Here is a 25,837-nt window from a genome sequence, read left to right as displayed (position 1 = left end):
AAGTAAAGGTAAGAGATGTTATTATCTCATCTATAAGAATTACCCGTTAAGAAAATTAATTTTATTTTTTTAATACAGCATAGTGTGCAAAGATTCAGCTGTGGCCATCCATGCTTAAGAACAGAAAACTGCACTATATTGCTAATTGTAAAATATATGAATATTGAACAATCTTCCCACTGATAAAAATATAGCCACAGTGAAAATAATCAGAGCTAAAATTAGTCAAATTTTAGTGAACTAAACATGTAATAAAAAATTACAAAACTATCCATTACATGAAAACAGCAATTTACATTGTAATGGCAAGCTCTCACATAATTCAGAAGACAGGAATAATAGTATCATAGTAAATGAAACCTCAAAAACCTTCTTACTGCTGAAACTAGAAAATGCATAAAAACAGACATTTACCAAATATTGACTTGCACAGTGAACATTTAAATAAGTTATGAATGGGTATTATACTATTGAAATGACTAAGCTAATTGATCGATTAAATAGAAAAGATATCAAAACCTAAACACAAAACCCACTAATCTTATAAAATTTTGAGAAATATTTGAGAAACAGAAAAGATACACTCATTTATAAATGGTAGGCTGAATTGGAAGGAAGGAAGGAAGGAAGGAAGGAAGGATCAGTTTTTTGTTTGTTGTTTGGTTTTTGATAGAAAAAGTCCCTGAAGTCCAAGTTCAACTTCTTTTGAGTGTTTTGGATTTTTTTAATATACATATAAATAAGGAAAATCACCTTTGAAACAGGTTTAAGAACTACATATAATATGTTGGGGAGACAACTCAAGATGACTTCTTCAATGTAGGATAGAAGTTAACAGCAAACATGGTAGTAAATGTATAAACAAAGCATTGGCTATGTGTATAAGCATATGTGTGATTTCCTTGCTATAACAATAGAAACATCTGCTTTGGGACATTTTTGACTACTGATTGCAGCATACTGTTAGTTATTTTGTCTATATGTCAGCAGAGAAAGGAGAAGTTGGATGTAGTAAAACCCATAGGTAATCAGCAATAAAAAGGAAAAACCTTAAAAATAATTAGTTTGCAGCAACATCCCAAATGTCAATGCTATCACAAACTAATCCACTCAGTTGTAAAATTATACCGGATGCTTTTTACAAGCAAGCTTTCCCAGACAATGTAACACTCTCTAACGCTGATCTTACCATTGCTTAGGACAGAAATATGGCAAGCAAAACATTTGTCTTAATATTTCTGCTTCTAGGAAACACAGAGGAAAATCAATTAATGTTGTAACAACTTTTTTTTTTTTTTTTAAATGCTCAGCATTAAAGTGTTCAGTCTGAGTTCTAGGGAAGGAAATATTAGTTTCATTCTTATTTCTCTTATTTCATCTAAATTATTTATGACCTAAATGAGATCAACTTTTTGAAAATATATATATAAACTCTTTAATCTTTAAAAGTATTCATGGAATTTTGTATTCTGTTGTCCTCAGGTTATATAAAATGACTGGCAAGCTTAAAATTGATAGTTTAGCATCACAAAGGTCTCACATTCTCTCCCATAAAAAAAAAAAAAAAAAAAAAAACACTAGAAAATAAAAATTAACAGTAATTAATAACAGGAATAATAAAAAATACATCAGTGAAAATGTCAGTGTTTCAACTGAATTCTCTACATCCTCAGTTCCCTGCCTTTAATTTTTAATTTTATATGGTTTTTAATCTGGCCAAAAATGTCAATAGATTATGTCACAAGTTTGAATGCATTGTAACAAAAATGCATTTTACCGTTTATGTTTTCTTTTGTACCAGCAAAGGTTTTTTGCTTTGAGAAACAGAAAGAACAATTTTTCCAACTCTCCTGTTCCTAACCCATAATCACTCAGAGCAAATAGCAAGCTCTTTCCTTTCCTTTCCTTTCCTTTCCTTCCTTTCCTTTCCTTTCCTTTCCTTTCCTTTCCTTTCCTTTCCTTTCCTTTCCTTTCCTTTCCTTTCCTTTCCTTTCCTTTCCTTTCCTTTCCTTTCCTTTCCTTTCCTTTCCTTTCCTTTCCTTTCCTTTCCTTTCCTTTCCTTTCCTTTCCTTTCCTTTCCTTTCCTTTCCTTTCCTTTCCTTTCCTTTCCTTTCCTTTCCTTTTTCTTTCTTTCTTTCTTTCTTTTTCTTCCTTCCTTCCTTCCTTCCTTCCTTCCTTCCTTCCTTCCTTCCTTCCTTCCTTCCCTCTTTTCTTTCTCTCTCCCTCTCTCCCTCTTTCCCTCTCTCTCTCCCTTCATCTTTCTTTTTTACAACTCCTTCCCTCAGCCGGTCTCCAAAGGCTTCAGATCTATGGAACTTCAATAAATTATTCAGCCTCTTGTTGCTCCCCATCTTGCTCAGTTGTGGGACTTCCTGGCAGCCTTTCCCATTAATATTCACACACGTGTATAAGTGTTTGTGATTTTCTGTAGATTGTATGTTAAAACCATAAGCGAATCCCTTAGCCTGCATTAATCACAAGTGCATACTGCTCCAGTTGTAGAAAGCCCACATGGGCAGGCCTATTTCCTTTCTCTCACTCCTCCTTGTTTCATGCCTAACCTACATTCCCATTTTATAAATTTAAATTCCCGTCTTCTCTCGTCTCCATTCCAGTTGCTTACTATAGATCAGGAGGACTTCAATGCAAGATACCGGAGCTGTCACTTGTTCTAAATCCTCCTTCACCTCCCTCCCTCCGCCTCCATGCTCAATTCACTCCGCGAACAGCTGCATCACAGCTGTCAGGGTGAATGGCAAAGATGTCCTTTTCCGATAAGACTGTGCCTGTGGCACACAGAGTTCCTTCGAACAGCTAATTAGCAGGAGATAGGCCACGGTGAGGTTTGGTGCTGTCCATCAAGTCTGCTGCCAATGTCAACACCATCAGCTGAGCTGTCACGTTTGGTTCCTCATTTAGGGGGACTGGCAAAGCCTCTTTTTATGGCTAGGCAAAGCCTCTTTTTATGGCTAGGGAAAGATGGTGGAGTAGGGGCTTTAGAGAGAAAGTGGAGAGTCAGCATCTGTCAGTGTTCAATAAGAACTATTTCATACCTACTAAAGTTCTTTCTACATATATGATTTTTCTTTTCCAGTTAGCTCTTCTACTAACTCAGAACTATGAGGACAAACCAAAACACAAAATACAAAGGCGGGATAGATTAGTTATTTTGTAAAATAAAAGTTAACAAATACCATTGTGTTTGTGATTTGTAGGTTTTTTTTTTAGAAGCTATCCTCTGCTTTTTTTATTCTCCCTAAAAATATTATTTTTAATAAATAAGAACCAGGAGCATTCAATTTTTTTTTTCTCTCTTTCCATGACAAAACTTACTATGTATATACCAAGCACTACAAGCACTTTTAATTAGCTGAATCCAAACTCCAGTCAAAATGACAACCTTTGGTCTGCAGAATGGTTTTTGATGAGAAGATGAAAATGTAGAAGGGGATGAGAAAGGAAAGTATATCTGTAATTATGTTACCATAGAGCAAAAGGTTTGGGATTGTCTGTGAGGAGCTGCCATATTTAATTTCAGTTATTTTCAGACATCTGAACTGTCAAAGCTAAAGCATAATATTTAGCTATGGCTGTGAGTGTGTGCATGGTGAATGGGGGCATCAGGAAAGTGTGATCTGAGCACAGACATTATACCTAATTTTAAAACAATGCAGCTTTGCACTGTAAAATAATTAAGTCAAAAGGGAACACAGAAAACCATCTAGTCCAGCCTTCTCAAAGCAGAAGAAAACTTCAGGGCAAAACCAGATTGCTCAGGGTTTTGTCTGGTCAAGTTTTGGAAATTTCCAAGGATGAAGATTCCCCATTGTCAGTTTTAGCTTCATGCAGCTGAGTACAAAATGGTTCTCTACTTCTCTCAAATCACACCTGGGAAAAGACCATGCCCATGGCATGCAGAGTTCTTTCAAAATCTCATTACCTCTAAAGGCTTTGTACTTCATAAAAGATAGGCACAAAAGATTGCACAAGAGTACATAAGAAAGGTATACCTCTATCACAAACTTCTGAAGAAATCAGAAGGCTATACGTTTTCAATGCAATACCTATTTAAAGAAATAAAGTAAAAGGAAGAAAAAAAATAGAATATTAAAAGGATCAATCTCCTACTTGATTAGACCATAAAACGTGCTCCCAGAAAAGTTTTCTCTTTGCAGTAGACTTTTTTTTTTTTTTAACTGTTTTCCTTCATTTGTTTCTCAAGTGAAGTTTTATTTCAGAGTAAATAAGAGAAAGAGGCAAATACCAGGTTTAGCATTAATAGCTATGGAACTCAACTGTTGTGATGAATATGTTTCCCATTGATTTCTTTTCTGTAATTTTATTTTCATTTGATACTGTTACATGAAGAAAGAGCAACTACATTTATTTTCATTTTAATGATTTGACCACCAAAATTAGCTAAAGTGCCAATATCGAATGTACGGCACAAGCATACAATTTTTAGCAGAGAAAAAGAGGACTAGGTTAAGCAGTAAAATATAGTAATACAACTATTAGAAAAATATATATTTAAATAAAAATATGAAGGAAGCAGTGCTATCAATTAATATGTTTTCATTTCCATATAGGGGCAATTGACCACAGACAATATTCTGTGCTGTGCTGAAAAAAAAAAAAAAAAAGTGGGCAACAACATTCCCTCATCTCCAATAAGCATTTTAGCCTTGTTTGAGTTTTCTACCTTAATCAGTCCATTTGGCTGGTGTCTTCAGTAACTCTGTTTCTGGCTCTTTTCTTTTTTTTTTCTTTTTTTTTTTTTTTGTTAAGTTTAAATTAGAAAAAAAATGACTACTTGAATAGAAGCAATTAAGTTTTATGCTTCTTATTACAGAGAGGTAATTGGAATGTGGTTATCAATGAGCTTCACAAAGGTACAAGTATATACTTCATTTCTTCAAATTCTGAGTTACATTTCCAGTTGAAATATGGAAAAATATTTCTTTCTCTCCATCAAAATGTTACTCTTGATTTTCAGTTAAAGTTTTTCTAATCTGTCTGTTTTAAAATACCTGTCAGACATCTGCACACAGGAATTTCACACTTGCCCCTTCTGCCAAATTAATGATTGGAAAGGATTGAAATTCACACTCATTAAAATCTCTTTCCTTCAATCCTTCAAACTTTGAGAACTTTGATGTCCATATGACATTGATTTTTGGAATTCATCCCTACAAGGAACAAGTCTTATCAGAGACACTTATCACTGCACACTAGATGACTTGGTAAAACTACAGCTGAAGCAGCAAGGACAGTGACAGGGAACTTCTGCTTGCATTGAAACACAGCCTAATGTAACTTCCAGTAGGACTGTAATTAAGATCACAGCATTTGGGAAAAAATAAGTAATTTACCTAATTGTACTTTTGACACTTGAAGTTCAAAACATTTGCCTAAAATGGACAGTATCAAATTATTCTCTACTTTGTCTTCTATTTCAAAACAGTTATAAGTGGCCTCATTTAAAAGCTTTGCCAAAATGTTACTATATGACCAGTTAAATACATTTCTCATTTTTTACTTCATTATAGTATCTAGGAAAACAAATAAAACGAAGGCATTTCACCTCCCAGATGAAAATTAACAATTCAAAACTATAGAAAGTAACAATTCAAAACTATTCAAGTGCCAGGTCCTGCACTTGGGGCACAACAACCCCAAGCAGAGCTACAGGCTGGGAGAAGAGTGGTTAGAAAGCTGCCTGGCAGAGAAGGACCTGGGAGTATTGGTTGATAGTCAGCTGAATATGAGCCAGCTGTGTGCTCAGGTGGACAAGAAGGCCAACAGCATCCTGGCCTGTATAAGAAGCAGTGTGGCCAGCAGGGCTAGGGAAGTGATTGTCTCCCTGTACTCAGCTCTGGTGAGGCCACACCTTGAGTACTGTGTTCAGTTTTGGGCCCCTTGCTACAAGAAGGATATCGAGGTGCTCAAGCGAGTCCAGAGAAGGGCGACGAAGCTGGTGAGGGGTCTGGAGAACAAGTCTTACGAGGAGCGGCTGAGGGAGCTGGGATTGTTCAGCCTGGAGAAGAGGAGGCTCAGAGGCTGTCTATATGTACCTTAAAGGAGGCTGTAGAGAGGTGAGGATTGGTCTATTCTCCCATGTGCCCAGTGATAGGATGAGGGGGAATGGGCTAAATTTGCACCAGGGGAGGTTTAGGTTGGATGTTAGGAAGAACTTCTTTACTGAAAGGGTTGTTAGGCATTGGAATGGGCTGCCCAGGGAAGTGGTTGAGTCACCATCCCTGGAGGTCTTTAAAAGACGTTTAAATGTAGAGCTTAGTGATATGGTTTAGTGGAGGACTTGTTAGTGTTAGGTCAGAGGTTGGACTAGGTGATCTTGGAGGTCTCTTCCAACCTAGATGATTCTGTGATTCTGTGAGAAATAAAAAAGAGACTACTTTATTTCAGCTGTCAGTTTAATTCAATGAAAGATAAAATAAAATTTGGTGGGTCTAAATGTTCAGGAAAAAAAAAAGTCCCTTTCCACATATAACTACATAATGGAAGTCCATCAAGGTGTATTGAATACAAACACAAAATGCAATACCTGATGCAGCAGACCCTTAAAACACAAATTCCAACAACATAAACAAAAAACATACAAATCAAAAAGGTCATAGAGAAACAACATCTTTGCCCTGTTCTTCTATTTTTTTTTCTTATTATTGATGGCCAAACAATAGGCTAGGTCAACTCTTGGCTGGCGTGCAGTAGGACCGTTCTTATGTATGCTAATAGATTAAACAAAAGAATACTGAGATTAATTAAAATCTTTTAGTTAACACAAACAAAATCACTCATTAACTCATACCTTCAATGAAAAAATGTTGTGATTGGAAGAAGTAATTAATTTACCCAATGTATATCTAAAGTTTCCTTTTTAAATTCAGCACAATGAGGGAAAGGTTATAGAAGAAGCAACATAACCATGTATTTGTAACATCAGGAAACAGACTATTGGGCAGCTGCTGGGGGATATAAACTGAACCAAGAGCAAAAAATGCAATCATTCTGGAAAAAAAAAAAAAACAACAACAACAACAAAAAAACAACAAGGAAGAATAAATATATAATGTTCTCTGTAAAGGGGAACAGGGGGAGAAGAGGCTTTAGAAACCTCCATTAAAGAGAGAAGAAATAAAAAGGAAGGAAGGAAGGAAAGAGAAAAAGAAAGAAAGAGAAAGAGAGAAAGAAAGAAAGAGAGAAAGAAAAGGAAAGAAAGAAAAGGAAGGAAGGAAGAAGAATTACATGAAAGTGGTTAGAGGGACTGGAATAGTAATTTTTTCCCCCATTTTCCAAACAGTTCTACAGTACACTCAAATTCCACTTATTCTGAGATGTAAGGCAAACTACATTAATTTTCCACCTGCTTTCACACACCATTAAGATTCCTGAAAATAAGCATTATTCTGTAAATCTGCAAGGATTTCTATTTTTGAACACTTGTGATTCACTCAGTTACTGCAGTGATGTGACCCCTAACTAGAAGTACATTCATAGGTAAAGAGCAGACCACCTGACATTACAAAGAGACTTAAAACACTTCTGAAGTTCACAGGATGAATTCTGAATCATTTTGATGCTGGATTTTTAATCTTATGATCTCTACACTTGGTTTGACTTGCCTGTCTATGCCCTGTTATGACAAACATTTACATATGTGCTTAACCTTAGATTCAGCTTCCCCTCTGATTATAATGATCTGGTCTCAGTTCCTCTGAATTGTGTCTCTTGTGCCTTTCAGTAATAAGGAATTGATTTAACCACCTTCAACCACAGAAGAAATCCTCGCTCATAGAAAGATTCAGCGTCTCTGTTGAGACGTAAAATTCTGACTTGGTCTCATGGAAAAGCACATGTAAAGAGTACAGCCACCAAGGTCCAAGCCATTAAGACAAATGAAATTGGAAAAATGTTCACCACAAGCTGGAAGTATCCTGTGTATACCAATATAAACACAGTCATTTACTTCCTTAGCAATACAGATAGGATGTGGGGTGTTTGTTTGTTTGTTTGTTTTGTTTGCTTGTTTTTTTTTTTTTTTTTTTTTCTTAGAGAAAATCCTTAAGTCATGTTTCTGAATAGCAGTTTAAGGAAACAGAGTTGAAAAGGAATTCTTAACTTCAACCAGTGCTAATTAATCATCATCAGTAGACTCATTGTTCATCTGACTGAGATAAATAACAATTAAAGTTTGCTTCCATCATAAAATTCATTTTGTTAAAAGTTTTTACAAAACAAGATCAATGCAATGTTTTCTTCAAAAAGAATAAAAAAGAAAACCCTCTGTGGAAGTAATTATTTTAAAATAAAACAACAATAATAACCATTCACGCTTCATTCTGAGACCTGGTGTTTAATGTTACATAATTGACTGCAAATTAACGAGAAATCTATATGAAAAAAGGGATAATGTTTAAACTCTAATAATTATTGCCTAGATACCAAGCCTGCAAAAGGCAAATATCCTGTAAGAGTTCTATTTCTCAAGAAAAAAAAAAAAAAAAGAAAAGTATATTAAATGGAAAGGCTATAATAACATCTCGTTAGAAAGAAAATGAAAAAGGAAATATGTATTTTCAGTGCTCGTTATTAAACAACTTTATTTTCTATTACAGGTAGAACAGATCCCCTTAGAAATCAAATTTTATCCTCTATCACTGTACAAACAGATATGTAAGAGAAGCAAACTGTCTTCAACTAAAATAGGTTCTCTGCGTGTACTACTATGAATGGAAAGGCAGCAACCTCAGTTTGAAGTTTCCTAAAACATAATTTAAGATACTTTAAATTTTAAATATTTCTTATTCTTGAGGCACTTTTACTAATCCAAATTTTTCTGCAATAGGTCTTGTAACCAAATATACCTTACCACCTACATTTTCTTCCTACAGTGTAAGCCACTCAGGGCCATCCAAAACAGAAATCTATATTTTCCTTAAAATAAGTTTAAAACACATTCTGTTTCCCTTCTGTTTCTGAGGGTATGCCTACACTGCAGTCTCATGTGTGACTGTAATTGGTCCCCCATATATAACCTAGATAGCACGGAGAATGACAGCAATAGAATGAGCTGAGGACATTCCAACCAGTCTACCCAAGCTCCTAAAAGTCATGGGGTGAGAATATTTCAACCCATGATGAACATGACACTGACACAGTTAAACTGTTATCTACTTGATCAGGCATGTCTACATTTGCTGTAATCACACCGCTGGATTGCAGCATAAGATCAGAGATGTTACTGTGGTTGGGCAGTTATGTTCTTCCTCCAATGTGTGGGGGGGGCGGGGAGGGGGGGGGGGGGGTGGCGGGGTGAAGACAGGCTTCTCTACTTCCAGTTTGTGCCCTTACCCTTGTAACTGCAGCAGTAACAGAGAAAACCAATAAAAAAATAATCTGTTGTGTAAGAGCGTCTCCTGTAGTTTAGGAGAGCAAATTAGCCCAGGGGAATCAGAGGATATATTCCAAATTTCATCCTTGTGTTGGAAATTTACAGCTTCGAGTTTCCAGTCTTTCATGGTGGACTGTCTTTTGTGGACCAAAAGCGCCACATAAAAGAAACAAAAAAAAAAACAAAAATCTTCTGTGGCAAGACATGGTTATGAACAACAAATCCAAAAATGCTCAATGATAAACTAAGGCTAAACTACTCAATTAAATTAAAAGAAGTGCAAAACCAAGGAGTTAAATTAATCCAACTCTGGGTATTCTGAATTTCCATATTGGCTGGTACAGATTCTCTTTACAACTGGACATTGGTGTTTTACACTGAAAGTATTGCCATAGTAAAATCAAAAAGTAGAGGTTTCTGACAACAGTTTTAAAGTTTGGGAAATTACAAGTAAGCGTGACCTGGTTTTATCATTTTATCAACTACATTGATCAAGTACCAGGGGAGGGGCGGGGAGGGGCAGGGCAGGGCAGGGCAGAGCAGGCCGTGTCTTGTGTTAAATAAGTAAGTTGTGACTGAGAGTTGGAAGCACTTAGAATTCAAAGGCAAGTCTTAATCAAATGAGATGACAACACCAGAAAGAGATCATCACAATATTTTATGAAATGATGACTGAGTTTGATACTACTGGTATATCTGCTCATATTGGCAGGTCTTATGAAAGTCTTGCATTGCACGTGCTGATAAACTGCATACTGTAAGTAAACATTTCAAATTACTGTGTAAATGAAGAATATCTCACCCCTCCAATGACACATACTGTGAGCCAAATATGCCTGCAGTACATTGCTGATCTTGTAACATAGAGTTGATCTGGGAATGCTCAGTGGTCATTTGTCAGAGAATTCTGGAAATCAGATTACTCAGTAAAAACAAACAAACAAAAAAAGCTATGGAAACTAATAAGTTTAGTCAGTTCTTTGAACTGTTTGACTGAAAAGCAGTATTTCTGCAGGCCTTTTTTAGGACCATTTTACCTCATGGCATTAAAATAAAAATACTTTTCACTTGTTTAGTTTTATATAACCAGTACTAACATATGAATAGTGTATAGAAAATATCATAAATAACAATAATAATAATAATAATAAACGCAGATGGTTTTAAATGGCAACAAATTTAATGAAGAAACAGCAACATAAAAGAGAACCCTCCAAGTGATGAAGGAGAAAGTCAGTGACACAAACATGAAGACTCCCTAGAAACATACCTCGTAATGTCTTTTTCCAGTCTTCTGAAAATGAAGAATTATCACTTGGGGATTGCACAGTTGTGAGAAGAATACTGTCAATTTTGCTAGGCTGAGTTGCACTGAATTTGACTGCCAAATGATGGTGAAAAACTAGTCAGTTACTTATAGCTCAAGATGATTACCGATAACAAGCTTCACTACAGAAAAAATAACATCAAGTGTTCTAAACAAAGCAAGCCACAAAATCTCTGAAAATGTCTAAGCTAGAAAGTCCTAAAAAGTTACATGGGAAAGCTGAATTTTTCATAAAAATTCAGCTCCAAACTATGGATCTCTGTGTAGAGTCCTGCTTAGTCCTAATTTTTTATACATTGACTATATGGAAAGTTTTCACTGCAAGCTATCTAGGAAATGTTTTGTACCTTTAAAACACTTCAACTAAATTAGTTATTTACCATTTACAATGCTATATGTCAAGATTCTTAAGCTATACAAAATGTGACTGTACAATTCCCAACTGAATAATAAATGAATACATAAACCCAAGAATCTCATACATTTTTTTCCTCCCTATTTCTGTTTGGCTAGAAAGTCAAAGCCTTGATCTCAGTCCAAAGGCCTGTTTACATGTCATTGATCCCTATTCAGATAGTAGCAGTATTTAAACCACAAATAAGACAAATTTCAGAAAGATGAGAGGTAATACGTTTTTGGGTCATGAGTTGTCATAACAGACAGGGCACAAGGCCCATCAGTTTTGACCCTACTTTTGTTCAAATTGTTGGCAGACCAAAACTCAGCATGCATCAACAGAAGCATAACTAACTCAGCATTTGAAGAGATCAGTTAGGACTGATCAATTACTGCCCATCAATTTGTGGCAATTTGTAAACAATTGCTGTTCACAGCTAATGACTACAATGTGAACTTTGGAGATGGAAAGAGAGGACACCATAAATATCCGTCCTCGTTCAGAATAAATGAGCGCTTAACAGACACAGGCCATACTTTTTGTAGGACAGTATCATGATCCCCAGTTTGCCTACAAAATTTTAAATTTTTACAAGTTTTTCAGCATTGTCTTGGGATGGGGATATTAGACTACTGATAAATAGGCCAAAATATTTAATAATGATAAATATATATAATATCATAACGCTAGAAAATGGTTTATCAACTTCATCAGGTATTGCTTTGCATTGAAGGTCACTGAATAGGACCCTTAAGTTCTACTTTCTTTCCAGTGAACAGTACATTCTTACAGCAGTATTGTAAAATTCAAAATGTTTTCTTTTGAAATTCTGCTTCTTTTCCGTCTTGTGAGACGGAATGAATTCAGAGGCCTCAACAGTATAAGCAAGTATGCTTGCCTGTTATAACTGCTGATTTTCCTGAAGAGAATGTAATTTCTCTGTAGGATTGGCTAAATTGTAACAAACTATTTCTGAAAAATCACAATAAAACATGGGGTTTTAAAATCCCATTAGATAGTGCTGGGAACTTGTCAGATCCCACACAATTCATTCCCTCATCCAGTGACTTGTGATATTTGGCACATAATGCATTTATGCTTTTCGCTTGCAAAACGAAGACATTTTTTCCTCCCATTCTTCTGACCTTTATTATTATTATCAAATACTCTCTCCAATTTCATTGAATTATGCAAAACTACTCCTGTGAGTAATGTCAGAAGGATTTTGTCTGTCTCTTGGAATGAGATATTTGACACAGTTTCTGCAGTAAGCCTGTGTTTCCAAACTCTACTTAAATAAGACAGATTCAAAAATAATGCAAAGCCAGGAAAAAAAATACAGAGCTGTGAGTTTTGTATCTCAGAATTAGTTGTTTTATCTAATCAGTAATCAGAAATAGCTTAATACAAAGAATAGTTTCTCTAACCAAGTTCAGAGATTTCTTTGCCAGTCCTGGAACTGAGTGCTTGTGGGGAAAAAAGTGCTCATAGAAACTCAAAGAAATGTAAAATAGTTCAAATTTGATTGTAATTTATCATCCTTGTTACTACTTTTCTGCAGTGGTTTATCTAACTTTGAAACATCATTGTTATTTTAAGTTCACTAATTAGTTTCCTTATAAAAAAGTCATTCAATCCAGGAAGGCACTTTTTTCATTTTAATTATGTAATGACTATTTTCAGTGATTGGCAAAAGTTCTTCCAAATGCTATATTCAATCTGTATTCAATCAGGGACAATCTGTACTGCCTACATAGCATTACCTCATCTCACTAGTTTTTACAGAAGCTACATGTTATCTACTGAGATTTTAGGATGTAATTTCCTGTGAATGACAGAAGCTGATAACAGTCCAAGTCATGAAATTGAGAACTATACTCACACACTTTTTAGAATATTGGAAATACATGCTACATCAACTGCACAAATAACTGAGTATTTCTGTTTAAGAAGCACTTCAGTATTACCACCCTGCTGGAAAGCCATAGAGGTGTTAGCTCTTATTTAGTTGCTCCACCTACCATTCCTACAAGATCAACATTGTTCACAAAAGATCAATAGAACCATTATAAAATATGTTCGCTATAATTAAGGAGGCAGGAGTTCTATATTTATGCTGCAGGCTACATTAAAATACCAACAGACATCAGGACTGAGTTAGCACTCTCTCAGCTATATCAGTTATTCCTCACTAAACCATCATGTGTGTTTGTTTGTTTGTTTCTTTAATTTATTTGCTTCAAGTACCACCAATTTCTACTCCCTCATTAAGAACCCCATGCTCTAAATTTAAAATCCCTAAAGGGAATTTATTTCTTGATGTCTTTTGGTGAGGAAACAGAATTAAAAGAATGTGGAGTGGAGGAAATAGGTAAGGATTATACCCCAAGTTCCTTACAAAATGAAGTGGAAAATGTCTTCAAAATTAAATACAGATGAAATATAGGGCTTTCTTCTGGGGGGAGGAAAAGGATCGTACAATCATTTATGTATGTGGATATATATATACATGCATAAATACACACATCTGATATGCATATATTTATGTAGTTTTACACCTGCGGATGATATACAACTACACTATCACTACGAATAACCATTTTATGCTCACAAAGCACATAATGGACTTCTTATATCTTTGTAGAACTGAAACCTTAAGATGGAAGACTCTGATCTCCATTTTGCTTATTCAACTTTTGTCAGCAACAGTCCTTACAAAGTTCTCAAATTACGTGTTTATCAGAAGGATGTAGAAGCTTATTCACTATGCCTGATGCATACTCAGTCAAGTTTGGTTCATGTTAAATATTCTAGAAATACATCCCAACCAATTTGATCAAGCACACAATTACTCAGACAAAGATGGAAGTATACCACAAAAAGCTATTAGACCATAACAGCAAATAAATAAATAGAAATAAACATACACTGCAGATATCAAAGCATAGTAATAGGCCAAGATACAGAAGATTTACAAAGCTGTTTCTAGCATCATATACTAGCAGTATAAATATCTGCACATATAACGTGTAGAATGTTTCCATATTCAGAATTGGTATCTGAGAATTGGTAAATTCAGAATTGGTAAATTTGAAAATTCAGAATTGGTAAATCTGAGAAGCACTAGGTGTGCACATACACATTCATAAATCCTTAAGGCTCTGAGATTTTTATTAGGTGAAAGGCAAAAAGATATATATATATTTCATTGCAACTATGTAGAACACGATGATTTGAGGAAATCATCAGAAGTTTTTCTACATAATGTTCATCTACATGTCTACACAAGACCAACAGAAATTGAAATTTCAATTTTTTTTTCAGGCCTGCAGAAACATACAGTGTTTGTTAGCAGTGAGTTTCTTTTTAGTAGTAGTAGTACAGTGTTTGTTAAGTCAGTTTAGAAAGATATTAACACTGTGTTAAAAACAGTGTTCCAAGTTTCTCTTAAACCTGGAAGGATGGACTAAAAGAGCAGACAGGATGAATCACAGAAGAATACCACACATTTTCCTTGCAATTAAGCCTGTCAAACTTACATCTGTACCTGCTGCCAAAAGAACTTATTCCACTATGCCAAATGACTGGTGTTTTTTAAATGCAATATCAGTGAGGGACATTTAAAACTAAGCAGTATATCTGTTAGGGAAAGGGTCTGGAAGAATTTATCACCGAAGTGAAATGAAGTCAAAGAGCCAAGTGTCAGTAAAGGTTTGCCTTTTCTTTTAAGTCTGAAACAATTCCACCAGCTGAATCACATCCCAAATAAAAACATTTACTATGTCATAAAATCATGCAATGAAATATTGCACAATTTTATACAGTCATGCAATACTGTATGGCTCCAATATAAAAAAGTCTGTTTTCCAGAGGTGGAAGCAAGGACAAGTTACAACAGGGGAAATCTAAAAACATGGGAATCTAGGGCATGAAGGGCTGGAGAGCAAAAGCTTAAAGTTGACACTTGCAATGGACATTGAGAGCAACAAAACAAACTACTACTACTACTGTGACAGAAAAAGGGTGAAAAAGGCAAATGTGGGACTGTTACTGAATAGGGTGGATATTTTAGTGACAGCAAGTACAGGCAACACAGAGGTACTCAACGCTTTCTTTGCCTGAGTCTTCGCCAACAAGGGCTTCCAGACCTCTGGGCTGAGGGACAGTATTCACAAAGGTCTACCAGCAGTGGGCAAGGGATATATGTCATGACATAATTCAGTTCTTTTAACTCTGAAATTGTGATAGTAAAACTGAACTGAGACATAAAGATACAAAATATTGATAATAATTTTCCACTACACTTTGTATTCTAATTAGAGACATTTAGAACCCTGGCATATATTCAGAATTAAACACACTTAAAAATATCAAAGAAAATGACTGTTCAATGAGATCCATTTTCAAGCATCTTATTTTAAAGTGAACAAGACAAAAAATAAATAAATAAATAAACTGGTATTCTTTAATACTTAAATTAGAAGTGACTTAAGTTTGACAGTGTATTTGTTTCATGTTACAGCCATCATACTATGAAAATGCAAAATAAAACACTATTTCAGTTACACATTAAAAATAATCCAGCAAAGGTTTGCAAATAATATATTAAATGTACCATTACAATGGAATTGTTGGTGATTTAATTAAGAACTGAAGAACAGCACCCTTTTTGCAAGTAACCCAGCAGGTTCCTAGTAAATGATCTGTAATATACAAGCTAGACTAGTTCAGCTAAAAGCCAACAAAGCATTAAGTGTTCCAAGGAAAAGGAAATGCAGAGGAAGAGGTGACTGGAGAATGGTAAACAAAACCTTGCACTTAGGAGAATAATGTTGCATGTCAAAGTCCAACTGCAAAGATTATTGACATTCAATTACTATTCATCTCTCCATCTTGTTATATCCAAACCAGATTCAATTTCAAGTCACTATTCACAAGAAGGAATGCAGAAGGAATGCAGAAACACTTTGGTATGGATCACACTTTTTACAGATATCATGTGCCTGTTACTAATCTCAGGTTTAAATGGTTCATGACCACTATCTTTGAATTTTATACTCACTCTGACCAAGTTACCATGGGTATACATTTAAACAAAATTCTTATCAAAATATACTTTGAATAACAATGGGATCTACCTTGTTCTTTCCCCACACATAGTTATTGTCTTGCCAAAAATTTATTTCACAGAAGGAAAATGTAATGAAGAGTTTTAAATTACAATAGGATAACATGCTGGACTGGCTCTACAGATCTGCATTACAGGCTACTGCGATTTCCTGACTGCACCTTAACAATATCCTTTAAATAAATTGAGAAAAGAAATGTAGGCATTTGTAACTTTACAATCAGCTGAATACAAATGCCATTTTGGTGCAAAGACTGCCTTAGGAAGAATACGTCAGACGTTTTCATTAATAGCTAAAGGAATTCATTCCATTTGCTGCCTAGTAGACTGACTCTACTGAAGAACTCAAGCGTTATAAGCATAGTGAACATACAAATCATATTGTACAATTTTATGAACTTTACATTACAGAATTAACTCCTTTTACATATTTAATATGGAATATGACCTTACAGCAGTGCTAAAAAATAATAATAAAATAAAATAATAATAATTTAAAAAAAAATGCCTTCTGGGCAGTATATTTTAAGATAAATTTATTTCTGAAACAAGTGAAGTACAACACTGTAATATTGGTATCTGAGTGATTGCCAACCTAAATATGGAAACTAATTGTATTTTAGCTCATAGTTCAAATTTACCTGTCATTATGAAAACTGTAATACAATTTTAATGGAAGATCCCTTTTTAAGCACCTGTCATGACCTGCCCAAAAGCAAATGCATTTCAGCAGCTGTTATTACATGTTATTACATGTGATTGGACATGTAAGCAAACAGTTCAAGCAACTGTATCACTTCAAATATGTTTAGAAATTTATTGGAATAGAAAGCTAACAGAAATATGATTTATTTTAGTAGATTTTAATAAGGTATTGGTGTCTTAAAATTAAGGAGATTCTGAACATGAAAAAAAAAAAAATCTGTTCACTAGCTGTGCCCCCCCCCCCCATTTTCAATCTACAAGACAGTGTAGCCTGCTCCAAAATTTTGAAATCTATGAAGCCCTAAGGGGTACCAAAGCTAAGGTCTGTTCCCTCCAGAAAAAAATAATGTGTCTTTAATATGGAGGGGAAAATGATATGGTAACCTGCAATTGACACTGCCTGCATCTGTACAGAACACAATTTCACTTTTCCTATTCTTCTACTGAAGGAAAAATTCAAATCCACCAAGTCTGCTGATAGGTTTACAGATTTCACTTCAGTATCATTAATAATGATAATCACCCAAAGGAAATAAAATAATCAGTGAAAAGATCCCAAATCAAAGGTACTACCTGAAAATACCAGTTATTCCATAGACAAAGCTCAATAGCTTCTGCCTTTTACCAAGTGTGATGCCCCTGATCTTTTAAAATAAAAATATCAACTCACATCTGAGGAAAGACAAATTATAATTCTGTTTGGTGAAAATAACCTTCCTAGTTAATTTTTCTGTTATGTTCTTCTTACGAATCCTATGACTGAAGAGAAATAAGGAAGTTACACACTGGATTCGTCTTTCACTGTGAGCCAGAATCAAGAACTGAAGCAGTGTCGCCTAACACAAAACTCCCCCTTATGCTCCCACTGAGCATAAGGGGGAGGTTTAGGTGAGGAATGAATGCAGAATCATGTCCTCGGGCTTTACTCACCTCTTATTTGGAGCTTTAGTGTGATTGTAACTGACATAAAAAAGGCCAAAAAACCTGCTCCTGAAGCAGTGCTTTGACTGTAGAGCTTCTTGTTCATGCTCTTCAAAATCATATTAATGCCAGTGTCTTTTCAAAAGGAGATTGAAATCTTCCTTCATTCCACCATTCATAGGGTCCTCCCACATGACCCTGTTCAGTTCTCTTTTAAAAGGAGCAGTAATGGCTCAACTATGTCTTTGATCCTGCCACCATTTATTTATTTTTTATTATTATTATTATTATAGCAGTATAGAATTGATACAGTTTCAGGGGCTGCTTTGAGAGTCTTTTTGTAGTCAGGAGCTCAATAATTCCTGCATTTAGGCTTCAGGAGGATCAAACCACAGAAGTCTTTCAGGCAAAATCCTTATCTTGATACAGGTATAGTCTAACTCTGTCCACGAACTCATAATAAACTGCAATACTCAGTCTTTCATCTAATTCTCCCATAAAAGCTTGATATCCTAAATATATGGGAGCTACATTTCTTTGCACATTCACTGAAAACTGATCTCACAAGCCTAGGCAGAGGAACTTCTGAATGAGAGAGTTATTATATGAGGAAGAATCTATAAACTCAGCCACAGAGGGAAAAAATTCTCTTTGAAATCCTTTCTTTGTTTTAGGCACAAAACCTGTACAACCTCTGCACAGCAATTTTAGAGTTTATTCTTTAAATCCAAGGTCGTGCAGCCAGAGCAGCTAGTGCATGCTCAGAGGGGAGGTAATCATCCTCTGTTCTTCTCAGCAAGCGCTCTTTGCTGAGGTCAAAGAAATGGGGCAATGTAACACTGGAATCCATTACAAATTAGCATAATGTCATCACCTCTCTCTGTGACATTTAAAATGAGCACAGATGAAGGACAGCATGGAAAACAATGCAATTACAAATATATGGATCCAACAGTAGTTCTGGGAACGAACAAGGAACCAGTACTGCACGTAATGAATCCTTTAACAAACTCAAACGTTCATTATTTTGTCTTCTTTCTCTGTCATCGTTATTAAAAAAAAAAAAAAAAAAAAGTCAGACACTCACTTCTGAAAGCAGGAAGCCTAAACAAAGCATCACAAGCTTTCATCTTGTACAAATACAAAAAGAGAACAGAACATACACATAAAGGTGAGAACACCATCTCAGCACCAAAATGCAGCACTGCTGTGAGGCAATCTGTGAAGCTGAGATCTCTCTCTGTATCTACACTGAAGTCTAATCAGACTTTAACATTTCTGAAAATTCACACACACACACAAAATAAAAAAAAAAAAGGTAAATAAAAAAGGCACAAAATATAAAGAAAAAAATAAATAAACATGCAAAACCCAGAAACTAAAATGTGCTACCTTGTCCAGTAGTAATTTTACCATGTTTTCAAATCAGCCATGCTCAAAAATACACAGAAGAAACATAAGTACAGATCTTGATATCGCAGGACAGAGTGAGAAACAACTCAGCTCCTTTTCAATGAAAACAAGAAACTTCTATTTCCTCCTACATGCTCTAAGTTTTCTGAATAATAATAATAATAAAAAAGTAGCTAAAACTTCAGTCTCAAAACACTCTGAAAACATTTTTAACTATGTCTTTTGTGAGACATGATAGCTAATTAGTTATTTGATTATCATAATCAGAAACACTAATCATTGCAGTCTTGATGAAAATTCAGTGATTATCCCAAGAGGGTTGCGGTCCAGTAAGTGTGTTGACAGGCTATTTGTTATTGTAATGCCGATGCATCAAGATAACATATAACAGAAAACAAAAGACAAATACAGATTAATACTATCCATGATACTTCAATACAAGAGAAAATCTATTATGACCTCCAGGTCAAATTATGTGGTTCTACTTACGCAAAATTCCTTATAATATCAGTTTTACCTTTGGAAGACTGTAGGCTCCTAGTGAATGAAACTTCAAAAAGCATTAGCATAACCAGCAACCAGTGCCAAACCACATCAGAGAATCTGTTTAAAATTACCACACATTTAACTGAAAAGTTACAGAAAGTCATTTTATTGTTTAGAAGTACAATCAAAGTATGGCAAATACAAATAAAATGTGAAGCAGTATCTTTCCCTTTCATAACATTACTTCTCTAAATCCTTCAAACACCTAAAGTTTATTTATCTTATATAACCAGTATTACATATTTTTTATCTTTATAATAAAATAACATACCCTTTGAGAAATACCAGTACCAGACCTTTTCCTATGAAAATTACAACAGAAAGCTGACATTAGGTAAACTATTTTTCCCCAAGAAGTTGCATTTTGCCAGCCCACTTGAGGATTTATTTTTAACCCTATTCCTTCAGTCTGTAATTTCTTATTTCAACTTTCAATTTAACAAGCTTAAAGTGGAACTGTTCAGAGATTAAATACTCAGGAAGTTGCTTTAAAATACTAAATTACTATTATCTGCTCCGTGAGTTGGAACCCTTTTCTCACCTTCTCATTCATGCCTTTTTATTTTTATTATTTTCAGCAGGTAATATTAAATGTCACCCAAGCTCTACAAAAATACCAATGCTATTACTTTTTCTTTTTTTCCTCTTTCCCCTTCAAGACTAACAGCTGCCAGAATTGTGGATGTCAAAACTGGCAGCTGGGAGCTTTTCCCATACTTGCCAAAGGTTTGATTGGAGATATGTAAATACACTTCTCCAAAAATTGTCCAAGGGTCCCAAGAGGCACAACTGAGGTTAGATACTTCCTTCACAACTCTGCAAAGCCACTGTATCTCCCGAACTCCCAGAAATAGAAAGCAAGAATTCAAGACAAAGAGATGTCATTTTCACAATGACTTCATAGAGTAGCTGTCTATCACTCTACAGTACAAATGCATATGGCTTCCATTGTCACTGTATCCAAGCAGTCACAATTTTTCATGTACTCCCACCATGACTACTAAATGTAAAAAAATTATTATTGTATTTTGACACTAAGAAACTTAAGCACAAAAATACAAAATAAAACTGGTAAAACAAACATAAATTTAATGGAATCATATTAATGACTGTAAAATAAGATCTCAGCAGAATATCTACTTCAGCTACATAAAAGGAAGAAAAGCAATTATACTTGACTCATTTGTCAAACATTTGGCAAATTTGTAGAAAACTCTGAGAAAGAAAATGTCCGTGGGTAATTTATTCCAGTATTTTACTGCCTGATAAGCTTTTTTTTTTTTTTCACATAATCTAAATCTGTAGATTAACCCAATTTATTCCTCATTTTCAGTTGGTGATCAAGAAAAACAGTTGATCATTGTCCTGTTTACAACAAATTCTTGCATAAAATAAACCTCATATTTTCTCTGAGTCTTCTCTTGTCTAGATTAAACAAAACAAATTCAATCAACATTTCTTTGTAGGTCATGTCTTCTAAAGCCTTCATCATTCTTAATCTTCTCTTTCATACTTTCTGTAGCTTGCTCAACTCTTCTTTAAACCATGATGACCAAACCTAAACAATAAACTAGATATGGCCTCAGAAGCACTATCTGACCTGAATAATTGTTTTCTACATTTTCTTTCTGTTCTACTATCATCTGATTAGGCAGATATCTTCTGCTTGGTGCATTTGATTTCTCCTTCCCAAGTGTAACAAAATATATATCAACTTGTTGCTTTAAAGCTGCTGTCCAAAATTTTGAATGCTGATCCTCAAGAAGAATTTAAATAAAATCTAGATAATTTCTGCATGTTTTTGATCATATATTAGCATAACATTAAAATTATTTATGAAGACACTAAACAGAATACTCTATCCAGGAGAGATACATGCAGGACTCTGTTGACATGCCTTCTCCCTCATGAAGTGAGACTAATAGTAACTGATTGATTCTTAGACATCATGACACTGATTAAATGGAATCCAAGTTTGTTTACAGGAGTGTCATATGAGACAGGATGAAAAAGCCTACTAAACTCAAGGTGCATTAAATCTGCAGATTTCTATATAGATCATTTACCCTGTCAAAACCATTCTAGAGTTAAATTCACTTCTTGTAGATCTTAACATTTTGCTCTAGACTCTTTTAAATGATTCAGTCAGAATGTCTATAACATCCTGGCTCTTCTTTTTGTTATTTTGAAGCCCAATAATATTTTTACTTTCTTCTAACACTTGAGGCTCCCAAAACCTCCACAAGTTCTCAAAATATAGAAGATTTAGATAAAGCTCTTATTCATGAATTTTTTCTTTTATTCACTATTATTTTATAAGGTTTTTCTTCTAGGCAGGCACACTTCAGCATGTTACCTCAGCATGTACACTATGTACTCATTAAAACATTTCTATTGCGTATCTGGTCAAATAATTCTGTACGATAGTGCACAAAGACTGAAGCAAAGAACAGCACTGATTTTTTCAGCTTTCTACACATCTTATATCTGCTTTCTTTTTCATATTTGATAATGAAAATATACTGTCTATTTTCTTCTTATTTTTATACATCTGTGAGATGCGCCACTGCCTAGATAACATATAGTTTTCACTTTGCACTGCTTTATTTTATTTTTTTTCAGGTTATTTCTCTATACTTGTACTGAGGCACGTATGTCTTTCTTCCATTTTTGGATGATTCCTTTCTGGTTCAAGTTATCAAAGAGCTTCTGATGCAACTATAACAGTATTTTGTGATGCTTCCTGTCCCTTTTGCATCTCTGAAAAGGATTTGCAGTTGTACTTCTACCAGACACTCCAGAAAAAAAAAAAAAATGTTATTTATTCAAACATGTTCAATATCTGAGTTGTAGTGATCTCTATAGGGTCACAAACAATAGTTGTGGTGCTCAGAGAAATAGACTCAGTTCTTCAGAATATCAAGATGATACCCTGTGTACTGTCCCACACCTTTTTCTGTTTTCTTTCCCCAAAAAATCTGTATTTTTTCAGGAAATCTCATGTGTCTCTCAGAACAACCTTCTCTCCTGTAAGTACTACTGGCTCACCATTCAAAAACCTGACTAGTATAAATACTAGTACTATATTATCTAGAGGAAAAAAGCATTTTACAAGTAAACATGGTTAGTATTCTGTTCTGTGATCACCATCTTGAAGAAGCTTCACTTTCAACTTAAGCTCAGGGGTCTTGGAAACCACTGTTTTTAATATTTCCTATTAACTGGGAAAAAAAATCAACTTTTTTTTTTAACTTTAAAACTACAGAGAATAGATATATGAAACAAGATGAATATTAATACAATTGGACAGAAGACTAACTTGAATACCAGATGAAGTATGAAATGCCTTAAAGTGCAACAACTACATGAAAAGCAAATATATTTAAAATAAAACAACAACAAAAAGTATAAGCATAAAATAAATCTTGCATTGTTAGAAGACATGTAATTTGTCTGATAAGCTGCAATTTCACTTTGCCACAATTTATGTCTTGTTAGATACTTCACAGTAAGCACCTGCAAATATATTCTTACTCCTTAGCAAGCAGGAGGAGGATAAACACATTCTTTGGGGTCACTGCACACTCAACTGCATGTCAGCATACTGTAGCTGACATTTGGCAAGCCTAAACCTTGGATCATGTCAGGGAAACCATTTCTGTCGACATCATCAAAACCAGTTCTCATCAGTTCCCAGGCTTACTGTTAGGATAGACTCAAAATATTTTGCTTAAAACATTAATTCCCTTAATTTTTTTACAATGATTTGTACATGCCTAAACAAGACTGGAGCAATTCATTTTCCTGTCCAACGGAGGTGGTTTACCTCAGTGAATAATTTCTCACATTAATAACATTTCTTACGGGAGATGAGTGACCTTGAATAAATATATTTACTCTTTCTATCAAAAATTAAAGTATGTAGCACGATTTGACAATTCATCAATTTCCTCGCTATGAAATAATGGAAAGAAGGTGCAAATCCCAACAGAAAGGTTTCCTGTTGCCTATATACAACAGAATTCCAAGAACATATGTATTTTCATAGGTTCCTATTGGCTTTTTAACAGATAAGGTGTTTCCCACTGGGAAGTAGTTAAAAATAAAGACAAACAATGGTTCCTACCCAACCACAGCCTTAATTCACCAAGAAACACAAAATAAACCCACAAAGATGACATCGCTTTATGAAACAGAAGACCTTTTTAAAACTTTTCCTTGGAAGTACTGGAATTGGGTCATGGAGGGTATATGGTGCATTTAGTAAAGATGGACATCAAGGGCCTATAACTGTAGCAAAGATACTGTTATAATACAAAGTCATCTGATATGGCTGAAACTCCATACATTACAGTGAAACGGGATGGCTTTGAGGCTTTAACATGTTCAAACACCAGGTATCATGTTTGATATATTTGAACATAACCCCAAATATTTGTTGGCAATACCTACTCTTAAATAAGAGAAAAAGAAGAAAGTATCAAATGAACTGCTGTAATCTAAAACCTACTGAATAATGTCAGCATAGCTTTGTAAAAGCCTGTACATGTCTGCTTAAAAACACTAAACTGACCCAAATGTTTAAAGCTAGTAAGCTGAAAAATTGGGTTTCCAGAACCAGTTCTAGTACGTAAAATAAAGAATCACACACAGCATTAAGCAAGGTAGGTATCTTACTAATTTCAGTCAATAATAGCAGGATCAGACTTTTTTCTTTTTTCTTTTCTTTTCTTTTTTTTTTTTAAATGAGTGTACCTAAAAAGAAAGCCGCTGTGAAAAAAAAAAAAAAAGGAAAAAAAATCCCCAAAGATTAATGAAGTTGAATAATATATTTAAAAGAAAAAAAAAATGTGATTTAAATAGTCTTTTATGCTATTGAGATCAAATCACTACTTTTGATCTTAACAAATATTCCTATCACAAACTTGCTTTTATATTTATGATAACGCAATGGTAATAACTTTCAATTTCAAGTAATCAAAAACTTCATTTGAAATCTAGTATTTTATTCATGATGGTTATTGAAATATAAGTTTGTAAACATGATTAATCAAGTCCTTCTGGCTTAATTCATTCTCAGAATATCACTGACAGCTACTAATGCTGACATACTCCTTTGGAATAAGCATACAACACAACTCAGCATGTGAAACGGGTGAATATAAATACAAAATTATCTAGGTCAATAGGACTTATTTATGGCCACCAGATAATATAAGTCCAAAAAAATTGAGAACAAGCATACAGAAAATCTTTTTCATAGTACCTGAGCTGTCAAGAAGCATTAAAACTAAACAAGCAAGCAAACACCACTGTTTTTTAATAGGGTGTGGATATGGAACATAATCCTCCACAAAACTGGTTCCATACTAAGTTTAGTATTCATTATTTTAATAGAGGGTTCAAGAGTGTTTCATAAAAAAACAAAAGAGACAGAGGAGATGGATAAATAAAGATATGCTTTACAGTCAGAATTGTACAAAGGACTTAGTAAAACTGAAAATCTTTGAAAATATGCTAAATTTTAGCTAGCCAAAGAAATTCATGCTTCAGACCAGACCCAGTTAAATATCTACTAAAACAAAAGCAGACAAATGCACAACTACATAATTGATTCCTGTTTTGTAGTTGGTATTTCATAATGTGACGACTGAGTTCAAAGACTGGATGAGATTGAGTTACCTAAACACGGTTGTCCATTGCCATTTAAAATGCTCCAGACACCCCCACAAATGACAGATTATGATATATCTTCTGCCTCATATGGTAGATAGGACACAGGACTATTAGGATACTCACTCCATTCCATATGAGCAGCATATTTAGGTTATGCCAGGGCATCCCAAACTGCCTGAGAAAACTATGTTCAGGCACATGAATTGCACTCAGAATATCCACATTTTTATTCTTTATTTCTATGACACAGACATTAATTAAGAGTTATTTAGTATTTCTAGACATGTAAAATTGGACACATACTTGTGCATT

The 25,837-nt window shown here is 34.5% G+C and overlaps 2 protein-coding genes across 17 annotated transcripts in view; one reads left to right on the top strand and one right to left on the bottom strand.

Annotated features, from left to right (window-relative positions):
- Positions 1-25,837, bottom strand: part of PCDH9 (protocadherin 9) — an 800,116-nt gene that overhangs the window by 532,200 nt on the left and 242,079 nt on the right. Inside the window, exon 3 of one of the 16 annotated variants that reach the window (XM_080577016.1) lies at positions 10,683-10,793. The exons of the other annotated variants lie outside the window; for them this stretch is intronic. Coding sequence (XP_080433142.1) covers positions 10,683-10,793 — 111 coding nt within the window. The remainder of the gene's footprint in view (positions 1-10,682; positions 10,794-25,837) is intronic. 16 annotated transcript variants of the gene reach the window in all.
- The window catches only part of LOC308187742 (uncharacterized protein), a gene marked incomplete at its 5' end in the record, with an annotated part of 533,458 nt that overhangs the window by 367,492 nt on the left and 140,129 nt on the right, over positions 1-25,837 (top strand). The window lies entirely within an intron of this gene.

This window comes from Anser brachyrhynchus (assembly GCF_964034855.1).
Source record: "Anser brachyrhynchus genome assembly, chromosome: 1".
NCBI lineage: Eukaryota > Metazoa > Chordata > Aves > Anseriformes > Anatidae > Anser > Anser brachyrhynchus.
The sequence above is the reverse complement of the archived record's forward strand: the minus strand, read 5'-3'. Positions and strand labels throughout refer to the sequence as shown.